This window comes from Symsagittifera roscoffensis, chromosome 7 (genome assembly GCF_963678635.1).
Source record: "Symsagittifera roscoffensis chromosome 7, txSymRosc1.1, whole genome shotgun sequence".
In the NCBI taxonomy this organism is placed as follows: domain Eukaryota; kingdom Metazoa; phylum Xenacoelomorpha; order Acoela; family Convolutidae; genus Symsagittifera; species Symsagittifera roscoffensis.
Window position 1 is genome coordinate 32,509,258 of NC_087068.1, and position 20,667 is coordinate 32,529,924.

Here is a 20,667-nt window from a genome sequence, read left to right on the forward strand (position 1 = left end):
GCATTCGAATATGTATCCAATGAATTGTTGAAAACCATTGATTCAGTCACTGATTATTTTATCTGCAGATGATGAGCTTCAAAGTACTCAATGAGTATCCAAATGTGCATCTCAAGTTATTTCTTAGCGAGAGTCAAATTTTCACTCTGTAAATGTCATTGCAAATTTCAGAAAGTGCATTTTTTAGCAGAACATAAAGAGTAAATTGATTATCCCAATTTTATTTTTTTTCTAGCAATTTTCAGATAAACTGTCAGCAGTTTGATTACAAGTAAATCTTCGTATATAGACAAAAATGTGCCCTGGAAATGGCAGAATCACTGTTTCAACTAACTAGGTAGGCGAAGGTCAGAAAGTTTGTAAATTTAGAATAATAAAGGCTGGAAACTGACATTATTACCATTTTTCTGCATTTCAGTGAATTCAAAAACTTGTATGACAAAGGAAAGCAATCAAGAGCTTTTTATTTTCCGTCTGCATCCAACAATGCTCGTCAGCGCTCCAAAGAAGATTCGGTAAAATTAACAGCAATTTTATTTTATTATTATATGAGATTGAATGAGCTAAGTATTGACGTGTAATTGCTGTTATGTCAATCAAATTGACATCACAAAAAAACTAATAGTGAAGACCATAAATTATTCGACTTCGAAAGTAACAATAAGAGTGCACAATAAGAACCGTCTTTACAATGGTGAGTATTTTTGATCATGAAAAGTATTGATAAATGAACTAGGTTTAGAGCGGTTTTATAATTTAAAAGGGTAAGGTAATGCAGTAATTTCTGAAAAAAAACTAGCTTTCATTTGTGTTTTAGGGTTGAAAGGGCACGGTATGCTGTAACTTCTCTTTTTTTTCTCATTGAGTTTTTCTCTGAATTCTTGCCGAAGTCAATTTTTTTTCAGGACTCAGACGATGACGACTACGTACAAAATAGAAGCTATCCTGCTGAGTTTAACCTAAAAAAACATGTCACGAGGTTGAAAAAAGAGAACGAGAAAGAATTCGCCAGTCGTCTCACTGAAGAAATTTGGGATCCATTTGAATCGGTAAGTTTAAATAATGTTATGCAAATTGATCATTGCTTGAAATTATTTCCACGCAAGAAATTTACTGATGTGAAAATTCTGTTTAATATTACCTTCAATGGCATAATACCAGGCTAACTTTAATAGAAACAATTATTTGGTGTCCATTTTTAAAAGCTAAAAATTAATTTTTGATATGCAATATTATTGTTTTTCAATACAACTAATTACTTCAATAACAATTTATGTTGCGCTGCAAATACAATATGCAACAGTCAGTTACTGTACAAGTTCAAGAAATGAGTTTTAGAAATAGGTATCTAAATAAATTATTAAATAAAAAGACAAATAAAAAATAAGATTCAACAATTTCAATTTGAAGCGAAAGACCATCCATAAGTTGGCAGATTAGTAATTTTAGTAGGTCTTCTGTTATTCCAAAATAGGAAACTTTGCAAATTCACGTTTGAATTTCGTACAAGACTTGATTGTTTACACATGCGAGCTAGTGAGCGTACCGTTAAAATACAAATACTATTTTTTTTCTTCTAATCCAACTTGCAGAGAAAAATGCTAATTTGGCTGCTTTTTTGCTGCAAACCATTGGCAATTTAATCGCATGCGTTCTAGCGGGTTATTGGTGATCCGTATTTGTATACTTTCAAGCGCCCATGACGTGATACTCTTAATGCCCAGGTCGGTGATTTGGTTCCAGCACATCGCAGATGTTTCTGCAGGTTTAACTTGCCCTTTCTTCCCTTATTTCAGTTTTCTGCATTATTAAGAGTCGGGGAACGTAGTTAAGACTCTTATAAGTCGTGATGATTTTTTTTCAGAAAAATACTTTAAGTTCTCTAATAACGAAAGAAATGCATTCAAGTGTATATACACTTCAATTCACTAATTTGCTAGATGGGCAAAAATTACTCTCCAATTATGAAAGTTGAAATTGCGCGAAAAAATTAGATCGATTTTTTGTTTCGAAAGTGAACTTTAATTTTCAGATTTTCCAGCGGAACAAAAACTTTTCCCTATAATCCAGTTTTCTCAATATGGGTTAATTTTAGTTTAAAAAATTCCAATTATAAGTTGCTCTTAAAATTCGATATGTTTTACTGTTTGAAATTCGAATTAAGGTTTTTAAAAAATGTCTTTTTTGTTTCTTTTTTGCGTTCATTAACTCTTTTGCAAGTGTCTGTTGGCCTTGTTTAGAGCTATTTTGTGTCGTTTTCTCGCGTGATTTTGCGCAGTTCAGTTTCTACTCTGTGACTAATTTGTCGCGGTAACCTTTTGTAAAATTTTTTGTAAAAAGAGAATGATATCGCCTATGGGTAGTTTTCTAATTTTTAATTGTCGGCAATTATTTATGCTTTATTTTAAAGTGAATCGAACTATTGGATTTCTTTTTGCTGAATCTAAGTTTAATGTTCAATTGTATATCTATAATCTATACTATATTTAAATGCGAGTGACAAGTATCTCCCATGTTTAAGCATAATAATTTTGCATGTTTAACGAAGGAGTTTTTTCATGTTTAAGCTATATCATATATTGCAATGCTTAAGAAAATTTTTCAATTAGTTTTCCGCTAGGTCAATAATTTTTCAGTATTTTTTTGAGGCCAATTTAAGTCTGTCTGTCTGTATACCTGCTTTTTCATTTAATTTGATTGTCTGTCTACCCATCTCCTAATTTTTTAACTTTCAATTTGGTTTCGACGATTTAGTTCAAAATAGTACTACTGTCAAACGGTTGTCTCCAATTCTTTCTCTTTATCTGTCTTTTTTTCTGATCCTTCTTTATCAATCTTTTTCTTCTATGTTTTTTCTAATTATTTTTCGATCCTTCTTATTCGATCTTTTTTTTCTATCTTTCTTTTTAAAATTTATTTCTATCTTTTTTCAATCCTTCTTTTTCGATCCTTTTTTTCAATCTTTTTTTCATCTTTCTTTTTCGATCTTTTTTCTCTTTTTTCCTTTTTTTTTATCCTTCTTTTTCGATCTTTTTTTCAATCTTTTGAATCTTTCTTTTTCGATTTTTTTCTATCTTTTTTTTCAATCCTTCTTTTTCGATCTTTTTTCGATCTTTTTTTTTCAATATATTCGATGTTTTTATTCTGTCTTTTTTCGATCCTTCTTTTTCAATCTTTTTCCATCCTTCTTTTCGATGTTTTTTTTTCTATTTTTTTTTTCGATTGCCCTTTTTCTTAAATTTCTTCAATCCTTTTTCGATTTTTTTTTCAATCCTTCTTTTAGATCTTTTTTCTATTATCTTTTTGTTTCTAAATTAAAACTTAAGTTCTCAAAAAACTTGATGTAATTTTTGTTTTCAGAATTTGAAATGCCTTACCCTTTAGTAGGGTGCTGTCAGGGTTCTCTCATGAGTTGCGAATCTTGCCTCCAAATATGATTGCTCAAATCCTTGTAGTTTTCGAGATATGACGTTTTTTGTGTGATTTTTCAGGAAACTTACCGATTTTTTTTCTTCAAAATTTGAAATCCCTTACCCTCAAAAGAGTTGTCAAAAGTTCGAAGCACCGGTAGTGCGTTACACGCTAGTTTCAATTGATTTTAAGAAAAATATACTTGATTACTCAGACTGGTTAAAAACAAATGATTTTAAAATAGTTCCATTTGTTAAAATGGGCAGCTCGTTTCGAATTACTGAGAAAGATCTGATGGCGTTAGTGATTTTGAAAAGGAAATTTTTTTTCGATAAACAGACCTAGACACTTCACATGATGTCTCTGGGGCCATTACCAGTTTTTTTTGCATTCGAATATGTATCCAATTAATTGTTGAAAACCATTGATTCAGTCACTGATTATTTTATCTGCAGATGATGAGCTTCAAAGTACTCAATGATTATCCAAATGTGCATCTCAAGTTATTTCTTAGCGAGAGTCAAATTGTCACTCTGTAAATGTCACTCTGAAATCTTGCCTCCAAATATGACTGCTCAAATCCTTGTAGTTTTCGAGATATGACGTTTTTTGTGTGATTTTTCAGGAAACTTACCGATTTTTTTTCAAAATTTGAAATCCCTTACCCTCAAAAGAGTTGTCAATAGTTCGAAGCACCGGTGGTGCGTTACACGCTAGTTTCAATTGATTTTAAGAAAAATATACTTGATTACTCAGACTGGTTAAAAACAAGTGATTTTAAAATAGTTTCATTTGTTAAAATGGGCAGCTCGTTTCGAATTACTGAGAAAGATCTGATGGCGTTAGTGATTTTGAAAAGGAATTTTTTTTTCGATAAACAGACCTAGACACTTCACATGATGTGTCTGGGGCCATTACCTGTTTTTTTGCATTCGAATATGTATCCAATGAATTGTTGAAAACCATTGATTCAGTCACTGAATATTTTATCTGCAGATGATGAGCTTCAAAGTACTCAATGAGTATCCAAATGTGCATCTCAAGTTATTTCTTAGCGAGAGTCAAATTTTCACTCTGTAAATGTCATTGCAAATTTCATCAGCATGCTGGACTAGATTACAAATTGGTATATATTGTTGCTTATTTTTCGAAATATTGTTGCTTTTAAGCCGAAATCAATTGGGCAGAATAAAATTTTTTGTAGCGAAAAACTAAAAAACAGAAAACATACGGTGTCAAGGTTAGTATAATTACAAATGGCAGGAAAAAATCAAAACACTAAAACAAACGCAACTACAATGTAACTTGCGTACAGCAAAAAAAAATTATTATTTGATGTGGGAACTAAGCCGACAAAACATAACCATGCAAATATTTCGCTCTGCTCTATTTTGAAATAATTTGCTTTGAAATAAACCGTTTTTGTTATAGTAATGCTTTCAATAATGCTGATGAAAATTTTTCTGAATTTCTGCATCAAACTTTACAGCAAACTCTTCCAAGAAACTGACAACAATTTTTTTTTGAACAAACAACCTAAATCAGATGTTGCGACATGTTTCGGCCATCGCCCTCATCAACCCTGAGAAATTCGAAATTAAATTATTTGAAGAACTTTTCGCACTTCGACATTTTGATCTTGAAGAATGTGTAGAATAACACTCGCCTAAAACACTGATGATGTTTCGCATAATTGAAGTTTTTTTAATCAAACTCTGCTATTATTCATGTTCCAGAATTACTTTTGAAGCCTTTTTTCCTATTTTATTTCCAGGCTGTGTTTTTTATCGTCTCTCTTTGCATACTCAGATGAGTTTGTGGTTATTAGCCTTGCGATAAGCAAGGGTATTGCAACCGGGTACTAGACTTTTTTTTACCCAAAACAACTTTGTCCACAGGATGAATGGAATTTGCTCGTCTCCAAATGTATCTCTGTTCTCTATTTCAACTCAAGATACACGTCTAAAAGCTGTAATTCAAAAGCTGGCTTCAACGTCTAAAGTGATAATTGTTTTACAGCTGAAAAAGATTTTCAGATGTAAGTTTATTTGTTTGTCGGCTTTATTGATTTCGACTCAATTTTTGTCGGCTTACTTGTAATTTTATGGCAGATTTGTTGATATTTTTTCTTCATTTCTATGAAGGTAAACATAGTTCCTGGTTTTCTGGTTTTTATAGGCGCCAAAATTTCCTAGAAATAAAACTATTCCAATTTTTCTGCTAGAATTTTTTTTTTTTGCAAATAAGTTTTCAGTTTTTTTTTCGGATGCATGGCTGCTGATATTTTTTGCGTCTCTGGCCCACTTAGTCTGGAGGTAACGAATGCGCCTCGGACGGCAAAAGTCTTGGGTTCGAGTCTAAAAGAATTTGTTTTTTTTTCAAGCGGCAAGTATTACGGTTTAAAAAATTTTTCAGTTTATTAGTAGTCTGCTCATGTTTTTTTCCGGCTTAGTTGCCACATCATAGAATTGTTTTTTTTTAAATATTGTACGCAAGTTACACTGTAGTTGCGTTTGTTTTAGCGTTTTGATGTGTTTCTGCCGTTGTAATTTTACTAGCCTTGACTTCGTATATTTTCCTTTCTTTTTTATTTCGCTCAAAAACGTAATTCTGCCCAAATGATTTCCGCTGTTTTTTTATCGGCTTAGTGACCTATTTTTGAGTAGTTTTTAGGAAAACATCTTTTTATGCTCCCCTATGATTTGTACAAAGGGCTAAAAATCTCGATAGTGTTTTGTGTGACTTTTATTCATTTTGATAGATCTAGGTTTTTTGACATCTGATTTTTTTCGACATAGCAAGTGTTTTGTTTTGTCTCGCAAGTGCTGCGAAGCTCAATTTTGCCTCTGTGTTGAATATTCTAAAGGCGACGTTGCTCATTCAATCACTTCATCTGATGGTTTAAATAGTGACACAATTTTTTTTTAATGATATGGGAAACAATGCGTTTATAGGTTTTTTGAAACATGGCCTAACATTATTTTGTAGTGAGTTTTGTAGTTGGAACATTTTTTTTGTTTCAATAAGGAAACATATCCAAACACAAAACTTGAGAAAAGAAAAGGTAGCTCTTTTGAGAAAAGAGGACTCGTATGGGTGGCTCTTTTAATTGGAAGAGCAAATAAGTTTCATGTCGAGATTGTTTTTGCAGATAAACCAAAATAGCTCACCATGTTGACTGCATTCTTTAAATGTTTAAAGTTGTTTGAACTGTTATAGTTTGCTTTCAGCTTAGAAATTTGTTTTTTTTTTTCAGCAGTTGCTTAATGTAGCTTATTGTTACATCATCGACATGCATTGATAAAATTTTATTCTCTTTTTGAAAAACGTGTTTTTTTTATGATTTAACGCGATCAAAAAGTAGTCGAATGATTTACCTCTAACGTAAAACCCCGACCCTTCGAGAAAGTGCTAGATTCGCCCTGTGTAAGCTTTGTCCATATTCATTTATGCTGCCGTAAAAATTGGTTCTTGTTAAAAATACTATCTGGTATGTCAGTCAGTTTTCATATTGATGTCTGCAAAGCATTATTGAATTTCGTCTCTGCCGTATTTAAAACCCTATGAAAAGCTCGTTAAGTGTTGATGAAGATATTTTCAGCCATTAAGTAGTAAATTGGTGGCTACAGCGAAAAATCATTTTTCCGTTTCACTTATCTGTTAATTGTTTAGCATACGTTTTTAGTAGTGAAACACTTCATTTTTCTCAGCCGCCTGGCATTTTCTCGCCTTGCTGTTAAGTTGATTCTTTGATCGCCGTCTTTCACAATATTTAGCCCAATTTCAGATGCATTGATATAATTACAAATAAAGTTTTCCAGAATCTGCGCATCGTAGTCATCATGTCCAGGCAATTACAGATGGTTCTTAGTCCCCGATGTAAAATGTAGTAGTCATCATGTCCATGTCGTAGTCATCATGTCCAGGCAATTACAGATGGTTCTTAGTCCCCTGATGACTCTCACCATTTGACATCTTGTAGTCTCCTCGCTCTGCTTATCCACCGTTGTTCGGCTGCTCATCCGAGTGAATATGTCCACTCAAGCAGATTCCAGAAGATGCGTCTGATAGTCATGTTTCGTAAATAGATTGTTGGTGTTCTCAGAAAGAGACTCTAATACATCAAATACATCACAGTCAAGCCTTGTGTTGTTTTGGGACGAAAGTCATTTGAGTCGAAATGTCGCTTAAATTATTAAATAATTTGATCGCAACAATTCTACCGTAGATATTAAAACAAAACAGGAGTCAATGACTTGGAGCCAAAAAAGTTCCATTAAACTTTTTCAATTTAAACGGTGTCGTCAGTTGCTAATAAAACAATACGCAATGAAGTTAACCATTAAATTTGCAGCTAAAAAACTATGGAGTTTAGTTGGACAATCAATTTTGCTTCAAAAAACTCGGTTCGTAAGCTTATTTGAAATATGAATTAAGGCCCCGACCCGAGTTTTTGTTTCATAATTGATTGTATTTTTTTTATAGCTGTTTAGCTGTAAATTTATTGGTTAAATTCATTGTGTTTTGTTTTATTAGCGATTGATGAAAATTTTAAAATTGAAGTTGGCTTCTGTTTTGTTTGAATAACTACGGTAGAAATGTTGCGATGAACTTAATCAAGTCCTTCGGCAGCAAAATTCGTCATAAGTTTTAATTAAGCAAACTAGTTCGAGCTCACTGAAGAAATTTTGCAGAATTGGCTTTTTGAAAGACGTTTACGTCGCCGAAAAGTTTCCAAGAAAGCGTATCAAAGAAAAGAGTATCAGAGGATAAACAAATAGCAAACGCTTTTAACACAATACTCCAAACCCATAAATCAAAAAGCAAAACGACTTAAAATCCTAAAATAAATGCTTAGCGATCCACAAATTTTTCTCCCCTACGAAACAGAAGAGGCAATCAAAGCAGCTAAGTCATCAAAAGAAATTGGCCCAATGGTACACATCAAACATCCGGGACCAACTGCCATCAATCGCTTAACACATACTTCTAACTTGTCCTAAATGTTTGCGAAAATACCTGAAATATAGAAGAACTCAAAAGTAGTCCCTCTATCAAAAGCAACCAAAGACGTTAAATTATAGGACTGTTACCGCTCCGTCTAGTTTAAGACCAGCAGTGAAAATTTTTAATGTTTTAATCCATCCTAGTCTTACAAAGAATCTCCGTAAAGCTGACCATCAGCACGACTTTCGTCCCCTCGACTCCACCACTACAGTGCTATCAATTCATGAACTGTTTATCAGCAACAAAACGGTGCTATCAATTCTTGGACTGTTTATCAGCAACAATTTGAATTGCAAAAGACCACCTGGAAGAACTGTGCTAGCCACCTTAGCTTTATCCGAAACTTTTGACAGGTTCCGACATCGCGCATATTCCTTTTTACTGTGTTAGTCACGTTAGATTTATCCAAAACATTTGACTTGCTTTGCCATTGCGCATTACTGGAACTTACTCATGGCACCACTGCCAGATAGTTCACATAAATCCTATAAATTATCGGAACGGCAGGAAAGCCAAAACGCAATTTAGGGGGGTTGTCTTCACCCAAGATGGTATGTACAGGCGTCCCCCAAGGTTGTCCTCGCGCTTACTCCTTTCAAGTTTTTACGTGAATGCACCCAACTCCCCTCCAGAAGTCAAACTTCTGCCCGATTCCGATGATTTCACCCTTTTTTCCAGTCACGCGACATAAAACGTGCGTTTGTTACTTAGAGTTATTTAAATTAATTTGCATGACTTTTTTTTAACTTGTAAATCGCTTGAATTTCCATCTACAAAGGGCTCTTGAAGTCTTCTTACGTCGCATAGCCAAGAGTTTATTTCTGTCCTCAAGGTTACTATTTGTGAAAAAGTATTGCCGGTCGTGAAGCATCCCAAAATTCTTGGTGTTTTTAAGCATTCCCTAAGTTTTTCCGTATGTTGCAAACGCACAGCAAGCAAAACCATGCGCTGAATATCAAGAGACCTTCAAATTTTTAATCGTGTGACCTTCAAAATTTTAATCGGATCAATCCTGGACCTGGTCTGTCAGGCTTAGTCTGACGCTACGAGTGATACATCCATAATTAAACTGCAGCTCTGCGGATAGTGTCTGCGTGTTCAAACTATTTATTTCAGAAATGACCGCAAACTAATTGCCTCCCAGTTTTTCCAGAGGACCTACTTGCTAATATAAGCCCCCTACATTTTGACCCTCTATCGCATTGCCAGAAATGCGCGAAAATCTTAAACTTTTATTCGAGTAGGAACTTGAACATATTTTACTAGAAAAAAACGAGTGTGACTCTGTGAACAATTTTAACCGCCTAAGAGGGCTCAGAAGCAGCAATGTTAAAACATGTGTGAATAATATTCACAACAACCGACTGCAGAGCCGTAGACGAAGCCACCCGCCCAAAGTTCTCCTCTTAACACTCCCAGAAGTTTCAAAAACTGAACCGACACTGCCATGCTTGACTAGGCGCACCCTTGCCCAAATGAGACTAGGATACAGCCCCTACCTAAATACATATATGATTAGTATAGTCCCAATAGTCACTTCAAACTGCCCCTTCTACCCTGCTTCCCACATTGCGTTAGACTTAGTTAACTGTCCCCAAAATAGATTAAACCTGACCCCAATAGGCTTGTGGCTTCGACTGACGGAGGTCGCAACGTTCCTTGAACTCGGCGAGAGCATGCCGGATGCTTCTGACTGGGATACGAATATTTCTTAAATTGTAATGAGTTGCCATACTTCAGTCTGAAACAGTTAAGATAACTAATAACCAACTGATTCATCTGCAGTTCATAATTTATTCGTGGCCTAGAAACAAAAACTTTGAAATATGAAAAGAAAAGAAGAATGAATTTCTTAATTTCGGCGGTATATTGTTAATAGGACGGGGTGATAGCAATAAAAGAAGAAATTGAAAAAACCGAGAAGGCATCGTGGGAAGTAAATCAGACAGGTGGCAGCGGTGAAAAACCAACCATAATGTCAAGGTGAGGACTTTAAATATCTTTTCCCTCGACTACTATCTTGATTTGAAGAAAGTAAAGTCTTTTGTTTTCCGCGCGTCCTTAGGTCTTTTCTAGTGTTTTAACAACGAACGTAAAAAGTTTCGTCTAGGTTCACTAAATGTGAGCTATAAAAGTAATTTGCTAATCGAACTATTCATCTGCTAGCTTTTTTGACGCTCAATGTTGATTTTTTATTGTCTCAGGTACATTGATAACTTTCGACGAGCTCCTGCTAGAAGCAGACAAGAAAGAGCGACTGAAAAGGATAAAATAGTGCCGATAACGATGACCTCTTTAGCTGAGACGTCTAATCATCCAGGTACGCCTGTTTTGGCTAATTTGTAAGCATTATAAGATACCTGTTTATCTTCAGGCGAAATGAAGCAGAAAGTTGAAATAAATCAGCCACCTAAAATGTTTTTTGAATCAGAATACCTTAGTAAAGTTGGCGCTTCTAATCGATGATAAAATGTTGTATGCGTAGAAAAAAAAGTTATCGATTTAAGTTGTGCTATTGTTTTAGGCTTCACTGAATCGAGTTCATTGCTGTCACGACAACTATCGAAAACCAAAGACTCCAGTGCTCAAAACATACCAGTCGCTGAAACGGTTTGTATTGGTCAGATTAATTCGACGTTAGTTTTGACAAGCGTTTTCCGAACAAAGTTTTTAATTCAGCAAAAGGACTCGGGGGAAAACTTGGAAGAACTTAACCGGAGAATCGAACAACTTCTTTCAACCAGGTCAGTTGCACAAACCTAGAAATTAATGTGAAATTAATTGCTCTCTAGAAGAAGAGCGAGCAGATACGAAATAGCTAATGCCTCCAACCTGAGGACGGTGGTTCGAGTCACACTTTTTATGATAAGTGAATCTACATGTTATATTCAGAAAATACCCATAAAATTACAACGGTGGCTGTACTTGGAGAACTGAACAACCATATCTTTGTTCTTTCCCTTGTGATTAAGCAGTTTCATGGTTTTATTTGCAGTCAAAGTCTGTCGGTGTCTGTCTCTTCGAGTGTTTCGCACGACAGAGACTCGCTCCTGACAGAACAGCGCTCGCATGGTGGAAATCAGACTCAGAAGTCAAAAGATGCAGACGTGTTTGGGCAGTTATCAGTGGCCAAACTCAACGCCAAGGGAGGGCCAATCAAGAAAGAGGACGACATTCTCTATAAATGGAGGTAGACCACAAGTAATTTGCCGCCTATGTTTGAACTTATAGAGCTTCTGAAAAAATCAGCTCGAACCAAATTTTTTAGAAATCATATACGAAAATGCTGATGCGTATGTTATCGAGTCATTTTCAATTTTTTCCTAGGTTGAGACGGAAGATAGAGGGTGCCAAACACCCAACGAGGCTAGCCACTGAGAGAAGAGTATTCAAGCAAATGCAGTCTGAAAATTCGAATCCACCGGAATCAAAAAGATGGCACGGATTGACATCTGCAGAGAAACCTTTCACAGAAATAGATGTGAGTTGGTTATATCTATTATTCATACCCTGAAAATAGGGTGGAACTTCGTATTCGGGTGTTTTAGTTTTTTTCTTACTTTTTTTTGGTGCCATTTCATTCGTGATTCGAACATTATAAAACTTTCTCCCAGTACTGAGAAAAACCGGTTTGAAATTTTTCCAATTTCTAGCAAGTTAAGCGATCGAGTAACGTTCGTTATTTATGAAAATAAGCAATTTGAGCTAAAGAGAACTTGAGTTTACTCAAAGGAAAACTAATTTTGAAACCTTCATTTAGCGCTTCTCTGGTTAGAAATGACTAAAATTTTAAGTGCAAAAATTGAAACATTTTTTTGTTTATTTATTTTTGAAGACAATTGGAACGATGCCTAATTGACTAAATTTCTACGCGTTCGTATAGCTCTACCATTACACATACAAGAAAGACACTTTTTTTTTGAGAATGTGGTCGTTACATCATGTGCAACTTGCCCAGCAACCGGCTATCCTTGTTTCTCTTCTGCGTTCATTTTTTTTACAATTTAGTGTCTATTTTATATAGCACGAAATAGCGCTATCCGCCTACTTAATTTTAACGCTAATGTTTGCTGTGAAAATTTGGGTTTTCAAGTTCGCTTTTCATTAACCAGTTGCAGTTACGCTTGCGATTAGCAAATTGCAATATAAAGTTCTTTCGGGTTAGCAACTTGTTTAACTGAATCACTTGGTATCTTGGTTCAGAATGAATTCAAATTTGTAAGCGTCTCCGGTACACTTAGTCTGGAGGCAACGAATGTGCCTGGGACGGCAAAGGTCCCGGGTTCGAATCTGAAGAGGACCTGTTTTTCAAACGGCAAATTCTTCGATTCAAAAAACGGTCGGAAGTCAAAAGGCGTGTACCTCAAGGCACTAATATCGGATCTAGTTTTCTTTTTGTATGCGAAAATGGGAAGTATTCAGTTTAAAAAAACGTGGGCTTGTTTTTTATCTGCTTATGTTTTGTTGGCGTAATTGCCACATTTTTTTGGCGATTTTTTTTGCTGTCTGCATTTATTGCAATTTCTTTTTAATCTTTCGTTTACTCCTATAATTTGTAATTTTATAAACCTTGACTTTTAATATTATCTTTTTTTACCCTTGCGATTACCCAATGTTTATTGTTTTCAGCCTGCTTTCCGTCGGTTTATTTTTCGTTTTTTTTTTTAAAAACAACCTTTATATTATCGGCCTACTTTGTGAAGTATGGATTTTTTTGATACAAAGTTTTTTTTAAAAATAATTGAAAGTTCTGTAATTTGTCATTTAACCAAGTCTGATTTTGAATAATTTTGTTTTTTTTTTAAATTTTTTTTCCAACTAAATGGTTTCAGCTGATGTTTTACCGGCTTAGTCAAGTTATATTGTTATTTCGGCGGCCAAAACATTTCTCATGGACAAAATCAGGTATTATGAAAATGTATGGGGCTTTATTAACTTTTTTGAAGGTTGCGGAAATTTTTTAGAAGCTTCAACTACAATTTTTGCAAAAAAATGAAGAAAAAAAACTCCCGAAAGCTTCTCAAAAAAAGTTTGTCAATTAAATTTCAAAAAAGACGTATCAATGGAAAAACCGCTTATTTTCTGTGCGCCTGCTGAATTCATGGTCTTTTTTTATTTTACCCTACTGTCTACAGCCTTAAAAAAAAGGCTGTTTTGGGGAATATTTGACCCATATTTTTAGGTTTTTTCGATTTTTCAAAAAATCTTCAACAATTTTGGGTTCAATGGATAAAACGGTTATGAAAAGCTCCTCTGGTTAATGGGCTATTTACGTCCAAAAAGTCATGGCCTTCGGAACAATCAAATTTTATATTTTTTACAGTTTTTTTTTTCTTTTTGACTTTTTTCAAAACCTTTCCACCGAAATCTGAGATTTTGGGTTCATTCCATAAAAAAAACTAACAGCCCTCAAAAATTTCAAATTTTGGGCAGTTTAAGTTTTTTTTGCCTTTTCTCGAAAACGACCCTCCTAAATCTGATATATGGATTCAATAGAAACAACAGGTTGTGGAAAGCTCTCTGCTTTATCACCTACGTCCAACTTTTTATGGTAAAGCAAAAGTAATGGCCCTCGAAAAAGTCAATAATTGGTTTGTTGAACCGTCTTTTGAAACCATTCTCGAAAACTACCCTCTCATCTTGAGTTTTTGCGTTGAATCAAAAGAACAGATTTTAAACAGATCTTTTATCCAGTTTTTTGAAAATTTTTGACTTTTCTCGGTAACTACTCCTTTTATTAAGTTAAGTGTTCGGGCTCAAGCGAGAAACCCAGTTTGGGAAATCGTTTCTGCTTAAACGGCCACAACCTTATCATTGCAAAAAAAATTAATTGATTTAGCGAAGTCCAGTTTTCTAACTGTTGACCGTTTTTTTTAAATTGTTTGATTTTCTTAGAAATTACTCAATTAATTACGAGATGAAGCATTCAATCAAAAAAACTGTTTGCGAGAATTTTTTCTGCACATGCTGCAACTCCTTTTTTCCTGTAATTTTTATTTTGGTTAAGTTTTGTCTTTGGGAAGATGCTTTCTCAAAATTTTTCATTCTTATTTGTTTTAGTAAAGAAGCAACAAAGATTTTGGGCAAAGTCTAATTTTTAAGCCTACAAGTGTTCTCTAGTTATCTTTTATCGACACATGAAATTTTGGTTCACACATTTTTTTTTCCTTTTTCTATTTTTGTCATTAGCCCGTTGTCTGGGGCGCGTCCGGCAGGCTCTCGCCGAGTTTGAGGAACGTTGCGACCTCCGTCGGCCGAAGTCACATGTCTAATGAGGTCAAGTTTGTTTTGTTTGGGGACAGTGAATAAGTGTAGCGGATTGTGGGGAGCAAGGCAGAAGGGACAGTTTGGAGGGACATTTGGATCTATCCTTTTCATATAAGTATTTAAGTAGGGGCTGTATCCTGATCTTATTTGGGCGAGGGAGGGTCTGTTCAGTTTTTGAAACTTCTGGGGTCTTAAGGGGAGAACTTTTGGCGGGGGTGATTCGTCAATGGTTTTCTGCACTCGGTTTGTGTGTGTGTGTGTGTGTTCTTTACAAGTGTTCTAAAATTGCTGTTTATGAACGCTTTAGGTGGTTAAAATCAGTAAGAGTCACACCCGTTTGCTTATAGTAAAGTTTGTTCAAGTTCCTCGTTATAAGAGTTTAAGATTTTCACGCGTTGCTGACGAGGTGGTTGGGGGTGAGTTAAAAATGGAGGGGCTTCTTGGCAAGTAGGTCCTGAGGACGAACTGTGAGGCAAGGAGTTTGTGGTGATTTTTGACATAAATAGTTTGAACTCTGAAAGTAGGTGGTCAATGGGGCTCATCTTTGAACGCGCAGTCACTATTCACAGAGCTGCATTTTGCAACATTCGCCTTTTACATGAACTTTTCACTCGCTGCGTGAGTCCAAGCTGGACAGGTTTCGTGTGGATTGGTCTGATTAAAGTTTTGTTGGTAATATTTAAAGTCTGTTTCGACTGACACCAGTTTGAAGCAAACAGCGCCTTCAGGACCAATAGCCTGCGCATGGCTTTGCTTACTGTGCGTTTGCAGTGTTCGGCAAAATTTAGTGGAGCGACAAAAATTACACCAAGAATTTTGGGGTTCTTTACGACCGGCAATATTGTTTCGCAAATTGTAACCTGAGGGTCAGAGAAAACCTTTGTAAATTGCATATTTCAACCCGTGTCTGTATTGCAAATTCCAAAAATATCAAACAGCTACATCCAGCTTTAACTGGGCCTCTAGTTATCTTTTATCGAGACACATGAAAATTTTGGTTCACCTAATTTTAGTCAACTTATTTAATTTTTTTTCGACTTTCATTTCTTCTGCATTTTCATTATGTTTGTGTTGTATCGCAAGTGGTGCGAAGCTCCGCTTTACCTCTGTGTTTAAACTACGCTCCTCAAATTCAAACGAGGCAAAAATGATTATTTTTTATCATACCGCAGCTTGACTTGAGAGAAAATGTATAATTTAAGCTGATGTGATTTCAATACGAGCGAAAAGAATGAGATTGATAGTGCCAATCTTAGGTTTGACTGACTATATTTAGGAAAGACAGCGAACCACCATTGTTTCGTTATCTGAATTGCGTGCCAAACTGAAATCATCAGAAGTAGCCTCGTCAGAGAGACCAGGGCTAACCGATGGAGCTAAACCACATAGAGGTCATATTTTGGATGCTGTTGTGAATACATTGGAAGGAGGGTCTTCGTTATCTTATACCGAAACTAACGAAATTGGTGAAAGAAATCGGAAAATCGAGGCGCGAAATGAAAAGAAAACAATTGATACGCTGGATTTTGCTTGTCAGACTGAAGGAAACGTAGGAGCTGTTGAAACCGATATTCAGCGCATCAAAAGAACACTAAGTGAATGTTATTTTGTGATTTTGACAGTGCAAATTGGCGGTGACTGGACAGCATGGTTTAATTTATGTTGTTTTTAGATGAACAAGGCTTTTCAATTAACGAATCAGCATCATCTTCACTTGCTCAGAGTAGAGATCACCAACAATTGCAGTATTCAGCGATGCCCTCTTGGATGAGCGGTCCGTTTGGCTCACAGCATGTCAATTACCCCATGCCGTCTTCTAGTATGAATCATAGCTGTGGTTTCACTCATCAGAACCAGTATCAAATGCAACCATTCTTTATGGCACCTAGTCATCCTAACTCCCACATGTATCCTTTACCCCCAACATCACGCCAAAGTCATCATTATATCAATCCCCCTGTGTATAATACACCTGCTGTAGCATCAATGGGAGACGTTGGCAATAGTTATAACGATAGTTCGAATGTTGCTGTCCATGTACCACCAGTGTCTCCCAGAAGTTCACAGGAGTGCAAAGGTTTCCGCGGCAGCAGAGAAAGACCTAACAAATCTGAAGGTGGTGCTAATCATCAACAGAGGAGTCATCTGGGGCAAAAATTGAGAAGTTTGGACTCGACGATCACACATGTGTCTTCACTTGAGACTAGCACCAATTTAGAAGGCAAATAAAAATCTAATCGAGTTAAAACTTTAAGAATCAATTTACAAATCAGTTATAAAGCATAAGAATCGGTTGAAAATTTGTGCTTACAAATGTGACCAATATATGCGTGTTAGGAAAGTTATATACAGATCACTGAGTATCTATAAAGAAAATCTCTGAAGTACAATATGTTACAATAGGTGGCAGCTTCAAGCAAATAGCTGGATAGCTTTGTGTTATACTTCTAACAGAAGTGTAAAATTTAATTTTTTGAATAACATAGTAGCAGGTACAATTGATTGATAATGAAATGACTATATTATGCATTATAGTTCTCAAATGTAAGACATGCACTATACTCAAAATTACCACCTATTGTAACATATCACGGTATAACACTTATTTTTCGTATTTTTTCTTCAAACTGGTTGACCTTGTAAACTTTTGGGAAAAGGGTAAAAATAACTGCTATGGAATAAATAATGTGTGGTAACGTGCGTTAAAAATATCCGCTCTAATTTCTGTCCGATAAATTTTTAGACACAACATTGAATGCATCAACGATAAGCATTGTATCAACTGCGAGTGGACAGCAGGTGCCTCTTCAATTACCAAATTCACAGGACAAACGAGAAAACCTTATTGACGACTCAGTTGCCGAAAAGATTCACTTTGTGCCAAAGAAAAGAAGTCACCAGAAGACCAAACTGCAAAAGGCACCACTAGCTCCAGCGAAGTCTTCTTTTCAAGTTACTGAAGTGAAACATCAGACTCGGGAAAACGACAGGATCCATGAAAAGATAAACATTCCCGTTTCAAAGCTAGAATTGGATAATGTTAAATCAGTTTCCACCCAGAGCAAAAAGGTTGAATCAGTATCTAAAAAGGACCTTCCTTGTTTAGTGAGTGTTATCAAGTCATCAGCCGACACTTTAATGTGGTGCAAAAGTGACCATGTTGTCACAAAGCCTAGACTTAAACATGTCGATCTGAAACTGCATGTTGCTGTTCCTGAACAGTGTGTGTTTCGCGAATCAAGTATGTTTAGAGAAGTCATAGCTATCAATTCAGAGGAGCTGACACCTGTTGTATCTAAGGAGTCCAATGAAACGATAGGGTCTGAGGCAGCGCAAGAATCTCAGAACATAGATGAAACTGTAGAAAATGGATCAATATCACGAATAGGTCCTTATGGGTCCGAAACCAAAGAGTCCGGTGTGCATTTAACATCTAAAGCGGAAACATCCAGTTCAGCTGTGCAAACTGAAGTTGAAAATTATTACAGGCACTCGGCCAATTATAATTATTCGGAAGACTTTGAAGCTGAAACTGAATCAGTTTGCGAAAGTTTATCGACTGCTGATCAAGTGTCGACCTTGTCTCAGGAACTAGCGAATCCTAAAGGGTCACATGATTATCTAAAGGAAAATCAGAGAAGAAACATAAGAGAAATTGGTACCCAGGTTTCTGTTGAAGTCTTATTTCAAGGGAATCAGCAGAATGATGATACAATTGTAAATACTTCTGCGGTCTCCGAACCTAATCGAACTTTCAGTGATGCATTTGTACAAACAGAAGGCGAAGAACAGCAAAGCATACCAGCTAGAAAAGAAAAATCTTCAGGCGTGGAAACAGTCAAACAAAGAGATGGGACAACAGAAGAGGCTATTGATGACGTGGAAGGAACTTCAATTAATGGCTCCATATGTGCGAGCGTAAGTAACAGAGTACTTATCCTTTTCTTAACTTCAAGAAAAGCTGTTCGTTGTTCGATCCATTTTGCTGACAATGCTGCGCTTTTAATTAATTGCGAGTGCTGATTGTAATAGATCTAACATATTCCTTGGATCTGAGCAATCAAATTGTATCAGCTTCGGCAGGGGGATTAATTCGCTGCTATAGAATACTTGAAATAAAAAACGGTATCTACCAGGTAAAAATTTTTTTTAAAAGCTCATTTGAATCATTAAGAGTCGGTTTTTGTTTGAGATTCGGAATTTGAAATTAAAAACAAAACACATCAGTGTTGTTTTCTGTTTACTTGCACTCATTGACTCTTTTACAACTGTCTGTTATGAATTTATAAATTTATCTGGAGAAAAAGTCTTAGCTATCACATATGTTCGATAGTTTGTTTCCTTGACACCTATTCGTGTGGTTTAGGGCGAGGGTTCCAGTGACGCGGAGGAGATATCCGACAGTGAAGTGGAGCGAGTTCTTATGGAAAGTGACCACGAAAACACATCGCAAGAAGACAATGTCTTAGGTAGATTTTGTTTGCTGTCTTCCCTTGACTTTTCAGAGAATTTGTTGAATGGGTTATTAAGTGTCAGTAAGCAAAGTGAACATACTTAATAAGATGAAGTGTATTTATTATGAAAAAAGTCTTTGTAAACGCTCAAGTTTGTTTTTTCGCTTTTTCAATTTCGTCTTTTTCAGCTGAATGCAAATTCATTTGCTAAAAGGAAGAAAAAAATCTGCTATCCTATGAAGAAAGTGCAAAAAAAACGTTCATAACGAGATTGAGAAAGGGTTTTTTATTTTAAGGTTTCCCAGTTCGGGTAGTTTTATTAAGAGTAATGAACCTAGTGAAGACTCTTATATAGGTTTTGCTGATTTTTTTCCCGGAAAATATTGATGCACTTAGGTATAATGCACTTTTTGAGTTCAGTTAAAATTCATCTGCTAAAAGTGACGTAAATAGCACTCTCTAAGTACGAACATGGAAAGGGCGCAAAAAACGTGAACGATTTCTAGTTTCGAAAGTGGAATTTACTTTTAGATTTCCAGCGGAATAAAAACTTTATCTTTTGATCCAGTTTTCTCAAGTTGAATTCATGTTATCAAAAAAGCGCCATAATTCAAAGGGCTAAAAGGCATTTACTTTTTTCTTTGAAATTCGAAAGTTGAGATTTTTTCAAGAAAATCAGTGTTTTTTATGTACATTGCATTCATTACTCTTTTCCAATCTTCGATTGGCTATGTTCAAAAAAGTTTCAATCATAAAAGGTTCTTGTTTGCAGTCTCTCGAAACTCGTATGTTAAAACCAGAAATTTGAAATTTTTAAAACGAATTAATTCAAATATTTTAAGTATCTTTGAGTTCATTGAGACTTCAACTGTCTGTTGGCTATGTATGCTCTATGCTGAAAATTATGTACCGGAGAAATGTGAAATTTTAATTTTATAGATTCGCCGACCAATGCAGTTGACCGAGAGCTCCTTAGTGCGTACGAAAAAGCTTGTGCCGAGAAAGAACGCCTAGAGACGCTAGTCAAAATTCTCAAACCAAAATAAACTCATTTCAATATCTCTCAATTTGTAAATATGTTCATATTGTATGTTCTGTTCTTCTTTGAATTGATTTATATCTGATTATAATTTCTGGCGGAAATTTCTCTTGTATTTAAGAGTATGAACGTATTGAGTTCTCTTATATAGGTCTTTGTGATTTTTTTAGTTTTTTTCAGGCAAAAGTCTTTAAATTTGTTCACGTTCAGTTTTGATTTTTCGCGGTTTGACATCTGATTTATTTTCAAGTTCACTCATTTTTTTTGTTAAAATGAAAGCAAACTCCGCTATCCAGCAACAAAAGTGTAAAGGTGATGCAAAACGTCATCGACTTATAATTTCGAATATGGAATTTAATTATCAGATTTCCTAGCGAAATAAAAAATTTACCTATTGATCAGTTGTCTCAAATTGGGTGAATTTATGAATGAAGCCTCAATCATAAATTGTTCGTGAACTTCAAAGAGCGTTTGAGGATCTATATGTTT

At 35.3% G+C, this 20,667-nt stretch overlaps 1 protein-coding gene across 3 annotated transcripts; it reads left to right on the forward strand.

Annotated features, from left to right (window-relative positions):
- Window positions 1-232: 232 nt before the first annotated feature.
- LOC134851518 (uncharacterized) lies at window positions 233-20,282 on the forward strand. Of its 3 annotated transcripts, none has more exons than XM_063867642.1 (14): window positions 233-337; window positions 419-515; window positions 906-1,049; window positions 10,298-10,401; window positions 10,623-10,738; window positions 10,943-11,028; window positions 11,098-11,162; window positions 11,414-11,608; window positions 11,746-11,899; window positions 15,962-16,280; window positions 16,358-16,906; window positions 17,429-18,603; window positions 19,052-19,154; window positions 20,079-20,282. In XM_063867642.1, exons 1-14 carry the CDS (start codon window positions 309-311, stop codon window positions 20,183-20,185), a joined length of 3,243 nt encoding a protein of 1,080 aa, XP_063723712.1. In that variant the 5' UTR covers window positions 233-308; the 3' UTR covers window positions 20,186-20,282. The 3 variants fall into 3 exon arrangements, with proteins under 3 accessions (XP_063723712.1, XP_063723713.1, XP_063723714.1); XM_063867643.1 differs by having other exon boundaries at window positions 239-347; window positions 419-694; XM_063867644.1 differs by having other exon boundaries at window positions 310-337; window positions 419-694.
- The last annotated feature ends 385 nt before the right edge of the window (window positions 20,283-20,667 follow it).